This window comes from Camarhynchus parvulus, chromosome 12 (genome assembly GCF_901933205.1).
Source record: "Camarhynchus parvulus chromosome 12, STF_HiC, whole genome shotgun sequence".
NCBI classification, from domain to species: Eukaryota; Metazoa; Chordata; class Aves; order Passeriformes; family Thraupidae; genus Camarhynchus; species Camarhynchus parvulus.
In genome coordinates, this window is record NC_044582.1 from 11,554,671 (window position 1) to 11,574,944 (window position 20,274).

Consider the following 20,274-nt stretch of genomic DNA (forward strand, 5'->3'; position numbering starts at 1 on the left):
TCCTTATCTCTTGTGTGTAGGAACTGTTTCACTTCAAGTTTCCTTTCCTTCTGCCTCAGGTCACTGCCTGTCAGTGGCTTTTGCTGGACAAAGCACTTCATCCAAGCAGACCCCTCCTTCCCCTGCCTCTCCAGGTGGGAAGTTGTCTTGTTAAGGCCTATTAACAAAATGAATCAGATCTGTGCCTGACCTCCTGGGTCACTGCAGGAGCAGTAGTTTGGGGACTTGGGGTTGCTGTTCCAGCCTGGCTGCTGAACCACAGCAACACAGCCCATTTTCCTCTCATCATGGAGCTGCAAGACAGAGAGATGAAGCTGTTCATGACAGCTGCTCCAGGTGTATGACAAACCCCAGCTCTGCAGTCTTACAACATCTTAAAGTGAGAGTAATTCCTGTGTATGGTGTAAAAAGAGGAAATGCAGACAGGTGCCCAACTTGTAGGTTTTCAAGCACTAAGCAGTATTCAAATAGAAAGTTTCTTATGCTGCTGCAATCAAAGTCATGTTGAGGAATTCACTTGTTAACAACTTTAAAACTGTGTTTTGAAAAACAACCAAACCAGAAACCAAAACCCCACAAAAGATCAACTCCAAAGCCTAAATTCTAGAAATTGAGTAAAAGATACAGGATGTTCTGATTATTTTATTAACACAAAACCCCCTGAGAGGTAAAGAGCAGCAAGTGCCCTTATAATTTTCTTGGTCTCTTTGGGAGGACCAGCAGTGTCTCAGGACTAATTCCCCTGGGGCTGCAGCTGCTGTTGCCGCTGTCGGTGCTACCGGGGGCACCAGGAACGGGAGGCTTGGGCGGCGGCGTGACCCGCCTGCTCTCATGGCCTCCCCCTCCGGCCCCCTTCAACGAACACGACTCCACGTGTCCCCCATCCCCACTGTCCCCCAGCCGAACCCCCCTCCCTGTCCCCGATCTCTCCGTGTTTCCCCCATCTCTCCGTGTCCCCCATCTCTCCATGTCCCCCGTCCCTCCCTGTCCCCCATCTCTCCGTGTCCCCCATCTCTCCCTGTCCCCGATCTCTCCGTGTTTCCCCCATCTCTCCGTGTTTCCCCATCTCTCCGTGTTTCCCCCATCTCTCCATGTCCCCCGTCCCTCCCTGTCCCCCATCTCTCCCTGTCCCGCGCTCCCGGGGCGGGACCCGCGCGGAGCGGCGGCCGCGGCGCCCCCTTGCGGCGGGCGGTGGCAGCGGCGGGCGGCGGCGCTAAGGCCCCGCGGCGGCGGCGGCGCTGCCGTGTTGACAGCGGCGGCCGCGCCGGGAGCTGCCCCGGGAAGCGGGTTGGCGGCGCCGGTTCTCCGCTCCCAGCTCCGCTATGGCCTTCATGGAGAAGCCGCCGGCCGGCAAGGTGCTGCTGGACGACACGGTGCCGCTGACAGCGCAGATCGAGGCGAGCCAGAGCCTGCACTCGCACACGGTGAGCGGGGCAGGCCGGGCCGCGGGGGCAGGCGGGAGCGGCCGGGGCGGGGGAGGGAATGGAGGGAGCCGGTAACGGGGGGCTCCGGGGGGTGCTCGGGGTCCGCGGGGCCGGCCGGGGCACGGCGGGAGCGGGGCTGGGCGGGGGCCTGAGCCGAGCCCGCGGCAGCGGGGCCGGCGGTGGCGGGAGGCGGCGGCTGCGGCGGGGCACTGCGGGGTGCGCTGGGGGCGAGCGGGAGCGGTGCGGGCGGCGGCGGGGCCGCGACCCTGCAGCGCGGCTCCCAGCGCCCCGGAGCCCTGCAGTGAGGAGCTGCGGTGCCGCTGCTAGTCCGGCTCCTTCGCCCCCTCTCTGCCCGCGGGGCTCCCGGGGACAGCCGGCAGCACCTCCGGGAGGGACCGGGGGCTCTGCGGGGGCTCTGCGGGGTTCTGCTGCCCCGCGGCCGCTCGGAGCGGGCCTGTGGGTTACTGTGATTCCTGCTTCCCTCGGGGTGTGCAGCCCGTGGAGCAGAGATGGGCTCTGCGTGCCGCGTTCCGGTGGCGGTGATGGAGTTACACGTGAACGGGCTGCATTCGGCTCCGGGTCCTGCCGTGGGGCCGAGCGGAGCCTGCGAACCGCAGAGACCCCGCAGCCCCAGCCCCGGTTCTTAGCTCTGGGAGCGGTGGCACTCAGCAGGACAAACCCTGCCGTGACTTGGGTGTCACGGATTAATTCTTTTGGGATGCCTAGGACACATGCACAGTGCTTCCATAAGAACTGTCTTTGAGCATGCAGCAATAATCAAAATTCTGTAATGTCCTGTTTGCAGTTATTTTCCACTTTGAAAACCAGGTTTCATTATAGTATGACCAAGCAGTAGCATGAATCAGAGGACTGGCTGTAATTAGCTGAGAGCAGGGATGCTGGAGAGGAGGCCAGAGGTAGCTCAGCAGCAGGTACTCCAGTTGGGAGCTTGCTTTAAATGGAGAGAGGGTTTCCTTATGTCCCTTACCGAGCTCTGATTCCTGCATTATGGATTGCTTCCTGGTTCCTTGCATCTGTTGCATACCCTTAACCTGAACGACAATAACTGCAGGTTCACCGTGGGGTACACAACTAATTTACAGACTGTCTTATTATATATTCTTCATATAAATAATTCACACTAAGAAGTGGTTTATTTTTTGTCTGAGGAACTCACATTTATTGACGTTCCAGTCTTTCTCTGAACAGAAGTTACCTATGAGAAATTGTCTAGGAGGTCTTGTGAATCCAGCGGGCTGTGGCTCTCAATTGGTGTAATTCCTCTTCTTATAAGTAAGACTAAAGAGGTTTATTTCCTGGCAAATGTGATGCTTTCTACCTGATTCAATAGCTGAAGGATGGGTGTGCCAAGTCCTGTGAGAAGTTGTGTAACTCCTAATACTCCCCAGCAGACCAGATTATGTTTCGTTAGTAGCTTGTTTCCTTATTATGCTTTTTTGTTAGTGCAAATGACAATAGTGTTTTGTGTTCTTTCCTTTGGTTTGCATGATTCTGGTTGGAAAAGGAAAAGTCACAAGATTCTTTTAGAATGATCTCTTGGAAGAACTTTTGCAATCCAGACTCTTCTTGTGTCATCTTGCGTGAGGGAGTGCGATAGCCCCGTCTTTCATCTCTGTATTCTGTTACTAACAGTTGTGCAGGAAAATTCTCTGCTGTTTTCTTCTGATCTTTTCTTAATAACAGAATGCTGGAGCACCGTGCCTTTTGAGTTAAAATCTGTCTCTAAGATACATCTATTAGTAATTGTTTGTTTTACTGCAGAAGCCCTGTTGATAGCTGAAAGATGGCTTGAAGTGTGTGTAGCACAGATGGTTTATACAGAGCCAGTGTGGGATAACAAAATACAGGAAGCCATTAACAGAGACTTGGTTTCTTATTTGATGTAAGTGGACTATTCTGTCATTTCAGATACTTCATCTTATGTCCCTGGTGTCTGAATAGCTTGTTTATTGGTGGGTGATGCTGTCCCTGACTTGAACTTTCCTGATTCAAAATAAGCCACAGAAATAAATCCTTGTCTCTGAAGAGGTGTGTAAATGAAGCCCTTCTAAGAAATAAGGGTTGAAGTGCTTTTGTGGGACCTGAAAACTGTATTTTATTTTGTTAGATTATAGCTAGAAGAAAATAGATTTTCATTATATGAATGCTTTTCAGTTTTGTTCTTCATTCCAACTCAAAGTGGTATCTTCAAAGGATGTAGATCTATAAAATCTTTTATCCCAAACTAATGTTTGGAGAACTAGGCCTGTTCTAAAGCAAAGGCAGCCATGAACATTTTTTTATTCTTTTGTCAGCATTATATATTAAGATTTTAAAATGTTGTTTAGTGTTGAAAGAGTTGTTTTAAACTTGGGTTTGTATTTTTTTTCCTGTAGATCATAGCTTCTAAAAGCACTCATATGAAGATGGCTTAGGCTGGGTTTAGGTGCAACTTTAACATGGCAACTGAACTACTAATTATGTAAACCTTCTGTTGGTGCTGAAAATAGCCAGCTTCTGAAAAAACAGCTAAGGAAAAGGTGAAGAATTTCAGGAAAAGCTCTGTAGACATGGTGAAATATCACACAGAAGACCAAAGCTTGTGTCTAATGAATAGTTTGCTTGTGTATTGTTCTAAGCAGTTTCTGTTAATTTAAATTTAGTACAACAGACTGGGTAAGTGTAAACTTCATAGCATTGAATCAAGGGCTGTACTTGGCAGAGGCTGAGTTTCTGTTTCCTGAGGCTGAAGGTGAAACTAAAAGAAACAAAACTGAAAACAAAACCTGAGACTACTATGTTCTTACCTGAATTCTCCAGAAGCCTCAGAAAGGATTAAGCTACTATTGAAAATGGACTTCTGAGGATTTGCACTTTTTGCTTAGTAAGAGTATGTTAACCCCCCCATAAATGAGTTTTTAGATTGTTATCGAGCCAACTGCCAAATTACCTGATAGGCTCACAGGCTCAGCCTGCTTCGTTCAAGTCAGAAGAGCTCAGGAGTTCTTGCTGGACTTAGAACATCTGAGCTGGAACATAATCTCCATGGTTTTGCATTGCAACAAAGAAATTGTTCACTGAGGTTTTCTTTCTGTGTATTTATTTCCAGTCATAATTGGAAGGGGAAAATGATGCCTTTCTATGTTTGCAGAAGTTGTTTCCCTGGTTAAGTGTGTTACAAGCAGTCTGAGTTTTGTTGGAATGTGCACTTAAATACAATTAATTCTATAGCGTGGTGTTTATGGAGTCCTTTTCATTTTGAAAGCCAAAAAAATACATATTGCAGGTGCATTCCAGTGGCATCTCAGCTAATGGATTTGAAATTACTAGAGCAAGCCCAGTCAGTTTCATTTTGTCTCTTTCTTTATGCTTCAGCCCCTAGCACTGCATCGGGGAGAGGAACTGTGTAACTCCAGGGCTGTGTTGGGCACCTTTCCACAGCCATGAGTCAGTCCCTTTGTAGGTCTGTGTACCAACCCTTCTGTAGAAAATGAAGTTTTGTTGCATTCCTTGACTTTAATAGGATCAGGATTACATCCAATATACTGAGCCATTTGCAAGTGTCTCATCTTGATGCCAAATGTTGTGTTCTGACAACAGAGGCAATTTCAGCACTAAAGCTTTAATAAATTTTGGCTGTTAAACTTGCCTCATATTGCAATATTTCATCTGTGTGTTCACCATTTAATAGTGGTTTCTTTCTAAGCCTTAAAATAGGATGCTATTTTCTTCCATGAAAATCTGACATTTTCCTTATTAAGAACTGTACCTGCAAGTCTGTTCAGCAGTAAAACTACCGGTGACTTGTACATATTCTTCTGAACATTTCTCAATTCTTTTCTGAAGTAATTTTCCTTTTTCATGTGTTTCATATTTTGAAATTGAAGTAGTGAAACAGCCAGCTTTGATCCAGTACATTGTTGTCTTAAAGGCATTTGGAAATGAACAGCTGAAATAAATCCCTCTCCTAACAATCTTTCAGGGCTTTTAGTTTTCTTTAAGCAATGATGAATGTTGACACTCATAGCTGTTAGATTAGAAAAACATTGAAAAAGCATTTCTATTTTTCCTTTATTGTTCCAAATAGAAAAATGGAGCCACATATTTCTAGGACTGTAGAGTTTAGTTTAAAAGCTTGTAAAAGATTTTGCACATCTGCTTTACAAAGAATTCAGTCTTTTCAAGGCTGTGTTCATTTTGGACAAAAACAAACATGAAGTTACTTATAGACATGGCATTACACTGGGAACTGTCATAGTTCACTTGTTTGGGGTTTCAGAAATGCAGCTCCTCCCCTGGATTTAGTCAGTAAACTCGATTACCTCCCACCTCTTCTCCAGCCTGAGCTCACAAAAGATGGCTCTTCCATCACATTTAATTTTAAATATTCCACACTTACGGTTTCCACTGGTGATCTTAATAAATTAGTATTGCATTTGCAGGTCCTGTGAAGACTGTAGTCAAAATATTAGTTTCCATATTGTACTTTAGTAAACCCTAATTAAAATATGTTTGTTGGCTACTGAGTATTTCCTGGTAAATAGTGAGTAATTTGCCTTTCTGGTGAAGGTCACAGTGATGCTGAGCACTGAAAATCTGTGATTTCTCATCTCTCTCCAAAGCTTTTCACATTCACTAAGTTTCATTACATGTAGATGTGTGTCCTGTTTTTTCCCTGCAGTTGTCCTGGTTCATAGCTTTCACTTCCCGAATGGCTGACTCATTACTACAGGAGGATACAGAGTGTGGATGGTGCAGCACAGACACACACCTGAATTGTTTAGAAAGAGGGAAAACACCAACCACTGCTGCTGCTCCTACCTCAGATGGGCTTTAAGGCAGTTGGGCAATAGCAAATAAATGCTGTGCCCTGTAACAGAGAGGCCTCTGAGGCTGAGCAGCTCTCCTGATGTTGTTGCTGCTTTTCGCATGGGAGATTTTCTAAATAAACATTTAAAAGAGCTTCTTACTAGAAATTGTTCCAATCCAGCCTACTTAAGCAGGGATTGTATTCATGCTTAATTAGGCTTTCCTCTCTTTAATGGTTATAAAATAAAGCCCTTCCAAACTTTTAGTTGATGTGACCTGAAGGTGACCTGGATCTTTATAATGGTTGGCTTTTCAAGCCTGTTGGATTAAACAGATGTAAAGCAGAAATCTGTGGAAAAAGAGACTGACTATCCTGAGCTGGAAATTTAGAGACTATTTGCTTGGGGAAAAAGAATGTATTTCCCAATATTGTTGAGACTCTACATTTTATTATAAGAATTTCTTAAGTCACCACTTTTTTTTTCCTATTTTGTCTCTGCAAAAGCCTTCTTTCCTGTTTGCTTCCTGTTTGAGAAAACCAGGAATGGTGATAAAGAGCAATTGTTAAATATTTGGAGTGCTTTGCTCTGCAATTTTCGCCCAGGAATGTTAGCAAAATTTTGCTGAGTAGCTCTGAGTTGCTGATGATAACGTTTTAATAAGTGCTGGAGCACCAGGGACTAATCTTGATGAATTTTGGGGAGGAAAAAATCCAAAAACCCAAACCACCTAAATCTTGGCTCTGCCTGAAAATGGGTAAGTTCAGGATAACATTAATCCCACGCAGTGAGTGTGAAACTGTTACCAGCAAAGGATTGGAGAAATGCAGTGTGGTTGTCGCTGCTCCATGTGGTTATTTGGAAAATATTCCTTTTCAGAAACTGTATCCAGAACTCTGTAGTACTAGGAAGAAGATTTTAGGAAATGACAGTGTGCAACTGGGGTCACACATCTTTCCCTCCTCCTCCCAGCACCCATTTCAGCTTTTTTTGACTAATTGGAGCAGCCAGGAAATGATCCCATAGGTAAAACTGCTTTGCTTGGCACCTTTTAAGATGTATTTTGAGCTGCTGCAGGAATTTCAAGGTTGTGTCATGAAGTGGTTTGGCAGTACTGAGAGGAAGAGCAGTGGCTGTACAAATCTCACCTGTGTGGAGGGAGCCAGGGAAGTTGTTTTAGGAATGGTTTTGTGGAGGTGTGGTTTGTGTTTTAGGAATGGTTTGTGGAGGTGTGGTTTGTGTTTTAGGAATGGTTTTGTGGCCTGTCCTGTTGGAGGCTCCTGCTGACAGTGACCTTGCTGCCCATGGGCAAGGCAGAGCAGCAGGTCATCTCTCTGCTGCAAGCTGAGACCTTTCTTTCCCAACCAGCAGCTGTTAGGGCTCCTTTGAAGTTATTTGGTAAACTGAGTCATAGGAAAAATTCTGAGCTATTCATGTAGGAGTGAAAGATGCCATGGGAATTTCTACATGAGTGTACCTAACATAGACCTCCCTGAGCCTGGTTGCTAATGCCTAAAATTGTTTGCAGGAGTGAACTCTGGTAATTACTAGCTTTTTCTTTTTTCCACCCTGTTTTCCTACATTTGATGCTGCTGCTAAAGAGAAATGATCCAGAGTGTGCCTCTGTTTTCCTTGTGCTTTCATTTATTTCCTATGGGCACAGTGTCAGTCCCACTATCAGGTTGTCTCAGAAGAAGATTGTTGTAATTCAGGTTTTTTTCCTAACTAAACCAGAATTTGGCAGAGAAATAAAGGCTTTTGTGCATTTGGACTTGAGGAGTTGAAAGCTCTTCTCTGGTCCTATGGGAAGCATATATCAGTGGTGCTAATTATAATCCCAGGACAAGCTTGTTGCCACACAGAGGGAATAGGAAGTATCAGCTTCTCACTGGAACTCAGCATCCTGTGCTCTGCTGATTATGTGTAGCCATGGCAGATACTGGGAATGGGATTGTATTTCTTATCCTGCCTTTCTACTATTGCTGTTTGACTTTCAATCTTATTACCAGCTTTGGGGAAAAAGGCCCTCAACCAACTCAGAAGACTATTTAGGCTTTTTCCTTAGTTGTATTGACAGGGTGGTGCTGAGTTGGACAATAATTCATTAGGGTCAGTGCTGATGGAGAGCCTGTGGTGGGGACTTGGCTCTTCCTTACAGACAGAACTCATGGCCACACCTGGAGAGTGTTTGCTCTTCTCTTTCCTGTTGGAAACCCTGTGACATAAAAAGGAACCTTCATTAGTGCATTAGGTGACAAAAGCAGATATGGATGGGATGGGAAAATGCTCAAGTAAGTGTGGGGAAAAATAGTTGCGGTCCAAATATGTTTTTTTTTAAAAATATAATCTTACTGTGGGAATGAGCTCTGTGTCCCAAGTTGTTTATCATGAGGGTCTCCAGAAGGGCTGGGTTGACCAGAGTGGTTGTGTGCAATTAAGATGCTTTGATGGTTGTTTAGTGAATTTTTGTTCTGCCTCTCTTAGAGCATTTTCTTGGTGCTCAATAGAAAATGACAAGATAAAGAGCAAGTGCTACAAGGGATTGAGCAATAACTCAGCTTCTTCCAAAATCCTAGAAAAGATGAATGACTGCACATGGTGAATCATCACTGGTGTGGTTTTTCAGAGGAACAGCCAATGTTCCTTTGAGACTTGATGAATAAGCAGTTGCTGCAATTTTTTGTCTGTATGTGAAGTAGCCTCTTCCCAAAATGCAGCAATGGCCACAAAACAAGAAAAACCACGTTAGTGGTGAATATGGGTTTCCAGGTGTCCCATTAATTGATTTCTGTCGCACAGTTTCCAAAGATAACTACACTGGTTAAATGTTATCAGCTCTGTGGATTTATGTTACTAGTTATGAGGATTTGGGTTCTTGTTTTGCAGGAAGATACCATAATTATGATTCCAAATGGGTAAGAGGAAAGAATATGGAGGGACCATGTCAAGCTGACTTTCTGAAAATAGACACTTTAGTTCTAATTTAACAGTTATGTGTCTTGGTTTGTGACATCTTCAATTTGCTGTGTTTTTCTGTAACTGAATTAAACCACTCGAGTGCTCCACAGGTGTGCAAGCTCCTGGAGCTCTCCTTGTCTTCTATGCTGGGAAAGCAGAGCAGAGCAACTGTTAGGGATGCTCTGAGCAAACCCAGCTCTGACATTCCCCAAGGTGCTGGATCTGAATTTTCTCCATTTGAACTCCATTTGAATGTTTGTTGTCCTATTTGAAGAAGTGCCTAATAACTTTCTTCAGCTCATTAGTTCTCATTTCTAATGATTTTTTCCTTTTATTAGGAATACATAATCCGTGTCCAGAGAGGAGTTTCAACAGAAAACAGTTGGCAGGTAATTTCTTAAGTTGTAGTTCATGTAACCAGGATTCTTTTTTTAGGAAAAGTTTGAAAATTGCCTATTCCTAGCTTTTAAAATTTGAGCTGGAAAGAGAAATGTTGATTTGAAATTGAGAACATGAAGTGCTTGAATTCTTTTGGTCAAAACTAAGAGAAAAACAGTATTGCTGCCAGCTACAGAAGGCATGTTGTCTGCTGCTATTCTGGATATTCTAGGAAAAATGCCTGTCCTATGTTTCTACTGTGTGTTGGTACAACCATAGTTTTAAAATCTGAAATTCCAATTTGCCTTTCTCAGTGCTAAAATCACAGCTCTGCTTTTATGAGACCAATGAAACCAAGAAGTAGTAATGAAGATGAGCATGAAAAGTTGTTACATCTGATATGGCAAAAATGCCTTGTTTGCAGGCAACTTTGCTCACAAGTACTGTTTTAACATAATTTTTAGGAATGCATTTTCTGTCTGATCAAGTTGTGATTAAAGACCCTTTTTTGCTCTCTGGCAATGTGACATAAATCCAGCAGTTAGGCATTTGTACAAAAATTGCAAAAGAAGATGATTGTAAATGGGAATTAATTTTCTCTGATGGGATTTTGAGGAGTAAAATTCTAATGGAAAAAGTAATTTGTTTCCTGAACTTTGTATTTTATTTTACAGATTGTGAGGCGATATAGTGACTTTGACTTGTTGAATAATAGCCTGCAGGTAATTTTCACTCTTCATATATGAATAAAAATGTCATTAGAAGAATATATTCAGAATTGTGATATTTTTATATATAGTGGTGAAAAAATAAAAGAATTTGCCTAGCTGTAAAGAGAAACTGTGACTTCAAATGTAACATGAATGTGTACTTATTCCTCCTAGTTTTCTCTTGTAAAATTTGACTTTTAACATCAACAGGATCAATTTATATAGAAATGGAGGAAATTGGCAGATACTGAATCTTTCCCTTCAATCCTGTGACTTGTTCCGGTTTTATGTGTTTTTATTTGTTCCTCCTTTGACTTGGAGAAAGCCAAGGCACATACCAACCTTATAAATTCAGCATTGAAGTGCTATGTGTCTCATTATTTATATTCCTCTAAAAGCACTACCAGATGCTGCTTCTCATGTGATGGTTTTCTGTGTCACTGAGGAGTGTTCCTTGGTCAGACACTGGACTTACTGTGTGTTTTCTTCTGCTTTTTAGGACAATTCTTTCTTTTTAGTTTGTGTGGGAAAAAGCAGAAGTGTGAATGTGTTTGGGAACAGGGGGGAAGCAGCAGTGATTAACATCTACAGGAGACAAACTCCTTGCTTGAGATTTCCATACTGGCCAAACAGGATAAAAAGTGAACAGCACAATTTAAGGATAGATTTTTGTGACTTTAAAATTTTTCCCTTGTTAAGTGTTTCATAAATTCAAGAGCTTAATACTGCTTCCTCCCTCCTCCCCAAATCAAGTCAGCTATCTGCTTGATGAACTTTGGTGAGCAAAACCCTGCAAGGGTGTTGATTTGTGTGCTCTGAGAGCCCACTGTGACTGCTTCCTCTGCTGCAGGTGGATCAGGGCAAATCAGTCATAATTCAACAGATGCAGCCTGGTTGCCTTGTGGAATTATTCCTATTATTGCCTTGTGGAATTATTCTGTTAAATGTGCAGTAGCACGTAGGAACTTTTATCATGACCTAGAAACCTTCTCTGTGATGTGCTGAATAAATGCAATACAGAGTGTCTCCTGCACCAGAGACATCCAAGATCTAAAATTAGACAAACACCCATGGGAACACAAGATGTTGAGATGGTACTGGTCATCAGAGTACCTTGGGGTCATTGTGGTCTAATCATAGTTTTGATAGAAATCACAGAGAAAAAAATTTGTGACAGTTTTGAAAAGAAGGAAGAGTTCACTTTGCAGCCACCTATAACAAGCTGCTCTTAACCATGGGGGAACAGAATGTGTTAAGGCATGAAAAGGATTTGTTGCCTTCTCATTTACCTTTCAAATGAGGCAGCTTTAGTAGAGAAGGCAATGGACCTTTAAGACTTAAAATCCAGAAATGACAGGTACTGCAAAGTTAGGCCTATGTGGAAAATCTATTAAGTGAAGGTAAATAGGTTATGTGTGATGGAGTTTAGAAAGGAAAAGCCTTTTTATCTGAAATAGAGGTGGATGATAAAAGTGGAGGGTCCAGGGAATTATCTGATAGCAACTTTGCAGAGTGGGACAAAAGGGAAATTTGAAACAAGAGAAACTAAGATCCAGGACAAAAATGTCAGCTGCTTGGATGACTGGAAAACATTAAAAAGAATTATCAAAATCTACCTCTAACTTTTTTGGGAGGATATGAGATGGTGGCTAAATTAGCAGGCCATGTGCTTTAGCAGTTGGTCTCCTCCAGTGGTTTTCTCCCACTGTTTCAGAGTTTTTTATAAATTACTCTTTGTGATGCTGGAGCTGAACTTTCCTCATCCATTAAGACAACACCACTTCTCAGATGTTTCCATCCAAAACTCTAAACAACAATATTCCATCACAATATTCAGGTCCCGTGATGTGTTTTAAAACTCTTTAAGCTCTCACCTTGTGTATATTGAAATTAGAGTTAACAAACAGAACTCCAAACAAAAAAGAAGATACCAAACCCTAATCTTTTTCCTTCAAAGCTAAAGATCTGCTGAAAGAACTGCTGGAGCTTCTTTTGGGTGTAAAGCCCAAGTTCTCCAAGTTCTTGTGGCATACTTGACTTCTCTGTGTGTTTGTGTGGATGTGTTTGAGCACAGCTGCGGTTGAGTTGGAATGCAAATTTTCTGTTCTTAATCTAGTACTACCTATAGTAAGAGTTGATAATTTAAAAATTGTCTAGGCTAGAGAATGCAGTCCTGCCAAATGCCTTGGAAAAAATGAAGTATATATATATGTAACCCTGATTTGTATCATAAAATTTCAAGACAGGTTCCCTGAAATCTCAATTGTACCAGATTGAAAAGCTTCTTCCAGTCAGTTCTGCATTTCTTCCTCTTGACTTATTTGACAGAGATCAGTGGAGATCATTCTTCTGTTTTGTCAAGTGAAGTGCTGGTACTGGAAGTACTGGAATTCACAGCAAGATATCTGGCTTTTGTGAAGCATTTTATTGCAGCTTTTGAACAGACATTCCTCAGCAGGCTGTGGTTTGAAGATAAGAATGTTAATTCCCTGGTTCTTCCCATCCTGGCTCCAGTGGTGAGCTGAGAAGTGGTGTCTGAAAGCATGTGAGGTCTTTGCAAGGTCAGGCCCTCAGTGAGGTGCTCTTCTGTGCTGGAGTGTTCTTGCTGTGCTGTGCTGTGTGTTTTGGCAGATAGCTGCCAAAACCTGGGCCTGAACGTTACTTTCTGTTGAAAAATAGTAGAAGTCTGATTTATAAGTTTTAAAACAAATTATAGTGGTTGGAAAACATGTGAATTAGAGTCAGTTTCTCTCTGATGGTAACTAGTTGTCAGGTCAAGAAGGTAAAGGTGATTATTTGACATGCTTTTTAAGTGAATAATTCTAGAAGAGGACTCAGTTCTTGTTTAGAAACTCAGTTTTTAATTGAAATGAGTGGTCTGCCAAAAGAGAGTTCTGTTTGCCTCTACTGCTAAAACTAATTTGGTGAATTACTGGCTGTAAGTGATATATGGTTGCTTTTAGTTTTTTCCTGGTTTTTATTAATAGTTTCTGTAATTCAGACATAGTTATAGCTCTTTTCCAGTCCATAATTTGAAGTCAGAAAATGAGAAGTAGGAGGAGTACTAAAGTTAGCAGAGGACAACTCCTGTGTTCAAATGAAGGAGGTGGAAAGGAAGGGGAATGCTCCTTCTGCCCCAGTTTGTTGAACTAATCTGTTACTTTTTCCAGTAGTTAAAATGAAAGTTGTTCAAACACCAGAAGTTCCAGTCTTCTCCCTGGTGAACTGTTTGCTTTAGAAATGAGGTTATTGCATCTGGTGTAATTGATTCCTGCAACACACAATTCTTAAAGATAACTCCCAGGGAGATTCAGCTTACCCAAGGCAGGTGCTTTGATCTGCAGGACAACGATGTGTTAACAACACAAAAAATGTGTTCTGGCAATTCACATGACGTAATTGAATCTAAACACTAAAGATCATCTCTTTGATCTGAGTTACACAAGGCTTTGAATTTTTTTCATTGTCCTATTTTGAAGGATTTCTCTGATTTTTTCCCTTAAGTTTTGGATCTCTTGTGTCAGTATAATACAATTAGTGTACATCCCCTGGTAGATTGCAGCTGCTTCTGGGTTGAAGGATGTATAGATGTTTAAAAAATGTACAGGAACAAATTCAGAAGATAAAATGGAAATCTGCACCGTATATGAAATTGCATATTTAAAATACTAATAGGGCTTAACATTACCTACAGATACATAGAGGCAGATGAAAGTTACTAATCTGCACTTGATGAAATAAGAAAGCATAAATCTTACCCAGAAAAAATGATCAGGTGTGAATTGTTTTTGTGCAGTGGAAGAAGTACATCATGGAAAGAACCTGGCTGAAAATTGTAGTTATTTAGTATCTGAAAGTTTCTGGTAGTGATCTTAAGTGTATGACTCACTAGCAAAAATTTGTCTCCTTGTATTTTCAGTGTTGTTCCACTTACTAATCTCTTCACAGTGGGATGTGAGCTGTCATCTGACTCTGATAACAGTGCTTAGGAAAAATAGAAAAGCTTGTAGATACACAATACAAAGAGAGTTATCCAGTAGTTAGCTTGCGGCTGAGAAACTTTTGCTTTCTGCGTTGCTAGTTTTATATCCTTGAGGTATTTTGAGAGCAGGGTTAGTAATTTTTCCTCTCTTTTTAAGATCTCAACTCTAAGTCTACCTCTTCCTCCAAAAAAGTTGATTGGAAATATGGAGCGTGAATTCATTGCTGAAAGACAGAAGGGCCTCCAGGCCTACCTGGATGTAATTACCACCCATCACATACTGTCCAACTGTGAACTGGTAAAGAAATTCCTGGACCCAAACAGCTATTCTGTAAATTACACTGGTAAGTAGGAAATGCAAAACTGTGCTTCACTTTGGCTTCAGTGTGTGCTGTGTATCTTCTGTGAATGCTGGCCAGGATCTACACTGAAGCATGGGGGGAACAATCTTCAAAATTATCCTACTGTGCATGTGATTATTTATGATAAGGCTTCTCCAGCTCTGTGCATGGATCCTGCTGGGATTGCCAAATATAAATATTTGAGTTATTTCACAGTGGAGTGAAGAGGGTCAAGATCTGTATAAGCAGAACTTAGAGGAGGGGGGGTTGGTGAGAGCGACGTCTACTTTTCATAATTCATAATAAATTAAAAGAATTGCTTTTGGGAAAGAATTTTTCTGTCAGAGGGTAAGGTGGAGTTAAGTTTGTTAGTGTTCTGTTAAAACAGCCCATTTTCTGAACAGTGAATCTTTCAATAATTGTGGTTATCTTGTCTAGCTCCTGCTCTTGGTTTGGGTGTGAGCTAATTTAGAACTAATTGTTTGAGCTAGGTTGAGTACTTTTTCAAGGCTAGACTAAGCAGATACCCTCTTCCCACAGATACTGGAAAGTCACTGTATTCCTTAAAATGATATCCCAGTGATCAGTTTCTTCATTACTAACTGTTTCTTCTTTGAATTTGTCTTATTTCAGCTTCAGCCATTGGATGTCAATAAATATTTGTCTTACCGACTGAAAAAACTTCCTCTTAGTGATGAAACCCACTCCACAAATTTAGTTCATAGGCAAACCAACTCTTTGCAAAATGCAAAGCTTGTTTTCTTGGAAGCAGAGCCTACTGAAGCAGGAACTCACTGCTTCCTTTTCAGTTGTCTATTTTCTCTCTCTTTATGTAACATTCTTGTAACTTCAGCTTCAAAGTGCAGAGCACATTTCCCAATGTGATAAGCTGTGCAGGAGTTGTAAATTATTAGTGACTCTCTAAGGATGCAGTTTGTCTGGCTAATGCTGAGCAAGCAGTTTAAATTCTCAAGGAGGTGTTGTGATTTCTGTGTTAATTTTGAGCACTTTCATCAAGATTGTTTTTCCTGCAAATTGCTGGGAAGCTGGTGACACACATCATTGCCTATGGACTTTAGAGACACCATCACTTTGTCATTTCCTAAATACTGGAGCAGAGACATGATATCTATTACACTTTTTTTCTAGCATATTTCTAAAGGAAGAAGATACAGTGCAGAGAGATCATAACATCCTTACCTTTTTGCTGTGTTTCTATGCCATGATTCCCTTGGCATGATTCCCTTTCTCCCCCCACTTCTCATTGAGATTTCCCCTCAAGTCACTTCATGAATAAACCAGTTGTGTTCCCAGCTGTGGGAGAATTCACTAACCAGATGGGTGTCCTCCCCCTTGGCCCCCAAAATGTATGAAGGCTCATGATAGCTGGCCAAATACCTCTGCCTGCACAGAAAAGGGCACAATAACCTATAGTGAAACAGAACTAAAGAGTTTACATAAACTACACTTAGTAATAGCAACATAGATGGATGTCAAAGAGATAAAAGCACTTCTACAGATGCAGCAGGAACATTTGATATTCTAATGTTGTGTACACCTAGTGTGGGAAATCTGAGCTGTGATTTAGACTTGGAAATGTAGATCCAGTACAGATAGAATAGAGATGGGGAAGCTAAGTTTTCCAAGCAGTGCTTTCTCTGTTTTCTCTCTGGATTTGAGTTATCAGGTTAAAAATGCAAATGCCCTCTAACTGTGTTTTTATCTGATTTCCTTTTGAATTGATTTTGCTGACTTTTAGTCTGAATTCCTGAAGGCTTCCTTCTGGCATTGAATCTTACCTCATATGTGGATAATTACATTATACAGTGCATAAAAACATTTAAATTTTTTTCCTTCTTTTTCTCCCTCTTTGTCTCCTTTTTTTTCTTTCCAGAAATTGCCTTACAGCATGTTTCAATGTTCTTCCGATCAGAGCCAAAGTGGGAAGTAGTTGAACCATTAAAAGATATAGGTAAGAGGGGCATGTGTGCATGAAAACTTCTCTGATTTTTTCCCCAACTATGAGAATTGTCCTAAGATTCCAGTACTGTCTTTGCTTACAGACCTTGTCCTGCCTGTAAGCTGTGTGATTTTGCAGTGTTTAATTAAAGCCCCTGCTGATTTTTTCTTTACTTTTTTTTGTAGGTTGGCGAATACGTAAGAAATATTTCCTAATGAAAATTAAGAATCAACCAAAGGAACGGCTAGTGTTAAGCTGGGTATCTATGCTTTAATTTCATGCTTAAGTCTTTCTCAATTTCACTCAAAGTTTGATTTTGACTACCATGTGTGAGTGATGGGGAGATAGATCGAAGAGCTCAGGCTTTGAGGAAGCCCTTAGGTAGATGTGTGGTGTGGAATTTCCTGTATTTCTTTCCTTTGGTGGCAAATCCAGTTTGGAAGTTTCTGTGCCTGGTCACTTGTTCCCAAACCTGCACCTCAGGATTCTGTACTTGTCATGATGTGGCTGTTGACCATAATATAAATGTGCTCACTAAAAATAATGAGATGAACTTTTTAAAGTCATGGGTTTTCCTACTCAGATCTTTAGTTGTACTGATAAGTTAATAGGTGAGGGGGGCATGAATTGCTCCTTTAATGAGAGTTGCTTTTGCTCCTGTGCTGAAATGTGTTACCCTGTTGGTTGTATGAGCACAGCTATTTGTGACACTTCACTGGAGCATGGATGTCACTAAAGCCTGGAGGCTTTAGTGGGAGGAGGGAAGTTTTTCTTGCTGCAGAGGAAGAAGGTGCCTTATCAGTTCCTAATGTACACAGTCCCCCAGTTTAGGGTTGGCAAAGTTCATTCAAGTGGTAGTAATGCATGTCAGGTCTGTGGAAGGAAAGAGGCAGTAATACTTATTTATGGTCAGGATGTTTGTATGGCCTTACTCAACCTCCTCAGGTTTCATTTTGTATGTGTAATTTTCTTGCTTGCTCTTCAAAATATGCCTTCAAACATGTGTCCTAATTTACCAGGGTAGAACATTGATCACATTTTCTGTATGGAATGCAACATGTATTATGATGCTATTCTTTTCCTATTTACTTCCAGGCTGATCTTGGCCCTGATAAATACTTGTCTGACAGAGACTTACAGTATGCTGTGAAACTTCTTTCCTCCTGTTCTGTGAGTACTAAAGATTTTTAAATTGTGCTAGCACAAAAGTGTGTGTCAAGGACTGATCTTGGAAAAGCACATGTAGCCTAGTTGGCATAGTTTGTAATTTTAGACTTGCTTTCATTAAAGGTTTGCAAACCTTTTAATTACATTTCTCATATACTAAGAAGTAACATGTTCTCAGCACAAGTACTAATCCTGCAGGATTATTACAGGAGATTCAATGTTGTGGTTGATTTGATTTTTTTCTTCTTGTGCAGTACTGTGAGATCATGAGCTTTTATTTAATCTCCTCAACACCTTCAGGCTGTTAGGATAGTGCTGTTTGGGTGTAATTGCCAACCTGTGAGCTGGCATATTCTCAGGCAGCAGTGGATGAGGCAGTGGAACAAGTTTCATTATTTTTTCAGTTCTTTGGACTCAAGGCAGGAGCATCTTAGTAGAGCTGCAGTGGAGGGTGTACAATTTAAGCTCCTGTGAAATGCCACATTATAAATCCAGTAGACATCTCTGCCTGAAAAACTGGCATTTGACTACAAAAGGAGTCTCTGGAGTCTCTCTTTAAGGATGTTAAGCATATGAAAGACTGGCTGAAATAGTTTTTTTAATTTATATGTTAATTGAATAATGTCTTTGTGAAGTTTTCTTTGCATTTACTCCAGGTTAAGACTGAATCATTTTAGTTACTCCATGCCACTGACAGAATCCAATTTACTACTTTAAATATGCAATTCAGACTGATTTTTTCTTACTTGTGAATTGAATGCAAATGATTTTTAAAAATCCATCATCTAAAATTTACCTTCAGTTTCTTCTTTTGGTAGCATCCTTATATTTACAAAATCACTTTTGCCACTGCCAACGAATCTTCAGCGCTGGTTATTAGACCGTTCAGTGAAAAAGGGACACTAAAGGACCTTATTTACAAGGTAACATCTTCCCCCTACCCCCAAGTCAAATGGCACAGCTTATGCTGGAATAACCATTCATGTTTTTTATAAAAGTGTTTGCCATCAATTGCTAAGCAAGCTAAGACAAATAATGACTTTTCTGGGCATGATACTTGATTTGTTTGTTTCTTTTAAAGGCAAAGCCAAAAGACCCATTCCTGAAGAAGTATTGCAATCCTAAAAAAATTCAAGGTCTTGAACTTCAGCAAATAAAAACATATGGAAGGCAAATATTAGAGGTAATTTTTTTTCTTTATTTGCCAGCTTTTTTGATTTATTATTTTGGAGGCCAGCTGGCCTAACTACAGAAAATGGACACATTTCTGAGTACACGAGCTTTATATCAGCAGCAGACTTCAAAGCTAAATGTAAATTGAGATCTGCTGAGTTGAATTTAGATATATTTTTGTGAGACCATTTATGACCCCCCCAAAAAATGCACTTGATATGCATGGAGCTTAAATGGGAGAAAGGTGATAATATAGTCTGTTCCTTGTGTAAAAAGGGAAAGAATTAACTCATAGCCTGCAGAACATGTACCATAAATTCATGGTTCTTAGCGTGTTTTTAATTTTTTTTTTTACTCCAACTATCATATTCAGCAGAATTTTAAATTTTAGTTTCCAGATCTCTTTGGGAGGTGTCCATAAGCCTGCTTTGAGGATCAGCATCAAATATTTGTTTTGTGAAAAGTGCTACCAGTGAAATGGGAATGAATAGTCAGCCAAAGAGGATGTAGATAGAAGATCAAGTTGAGTGAGCATTCCAAATGGGGGTCTCATTTATTATGTGTCTGCTTTAGTCTTGGAGCATTTAAGTTGATGATCTTACAGTCTTGAGATCATCAGAGCATCTTGTGATAGTGCTTCTCTATTCCATTTTTTTCAGGTATTGAAATTCCTCCACGAGAAAGGATTTCCTTATGGCCATCTTCACTCTGCCAATGTGATGCTGGATGGGGATACCTGCAAGTTACTGGATCTAGAAAATTCCTTGTTGGGACTCCCATCATTTTATCGATCATACTTTTCCCAGTTTCGGAAAATTAATGTAAGGCTCAGACAAGGAATTCATCTGACTCTTATGCAAATCTTTGTTCTCAGCCTTTGTTTGTGGAGAACTGACTAGAATGAAAAATCCTCTTCCAAGCCCCTTTTTTTAATCTGAGCTTTGCTCCATCAAATTGCTTTTTTTCTTCCCCCAAATCACTGTCTGGCTGCACAGCAGCTCTGTTGCAGCACACTGGAGTGAGGCTGAGGCCAAAGGGAAGCAGGTAGAGGGGGAGTGCAGGGGAGTGTTTTTATGACAACAGTGCCAGCACAAATAGAGGTAAAGTGCAATTGTTTTAAGATCTCTTTCCACCCTTGTCTGTATTTCATAGGAATTTGCATATTGTCTACTACAGTTTCACTTCTATGTCTGTACAGTGAGCACAGCTGTTTACTTGTGCTTAGCTGGGAGCAGTAATCAGCCTTATCTTTGGTGGGGACTGTGAAAATTGATCAGATGCTTGAAGATTCTAGCTATTAAAAGGTTATTTTTATTTGTTTGAGGGGTGTCTGTTTGACTGCAGGCTTACAAAGCAAAATATTTATCTAACTG

At 41.1% G+C, this 20,274-nt stretch overlaps 1 protein-coding gene across 4 annotated transcripts in view; it reads left to right on the forward strand.

Annotated features, from left to right (window-relative positions):
• Nucleotides 1–1,202: 1,202 nt before the first annotated feature.
• Nucleotides 1,203–20,274, forward strand: part of PXK (PX domain containing serine/threonine kinase like) — a 33,151-nt gene continuing 14,079 nt past the window's right edge. For all 4 annotated transcript variants that reach the window (XM_030956634.1, XM_030956635.1, XM_030956636.1 and 1 more), the window contains exons 1-10: nt 1,203–1,424; nt 9,529–9,579; nt 10,243–10,290; nt 14,418–14,604; nt 16,496–16,573; nt 16,747–16,820; nt 17,657–17,731; nt 18,547–18,651; nt 18,810–18,911; nt 19,561–19,722. In XM_030956634.1, coding sequence (XP_030812494.1) covers nt 1,323–1,424; nt 9,529–9,579; nt 10,243–10,290; nt 14,418–14,604; nt 16,496–16,573; nt 16,747–16,820; nt 17,657–17,731; nt 18,547–18,651; nt 18,810–18,911; nt 19,561–19,722 — 984 coding nt within the window. In that variant the 5' untranslated portion in view covers nt 1,203–1,322. The remainder of the gene's footprint in view (nt 1,425–9,528; nt 9,580–10,242; nt 10,291–14,417; nt 14,605–16,495; nt 16,574–16,746; nt 16,821–17,656; nt 17,732–18,546; nt 18,652–18,809; nt 18,912–19,560; nt 19,723–20,274) is intronic.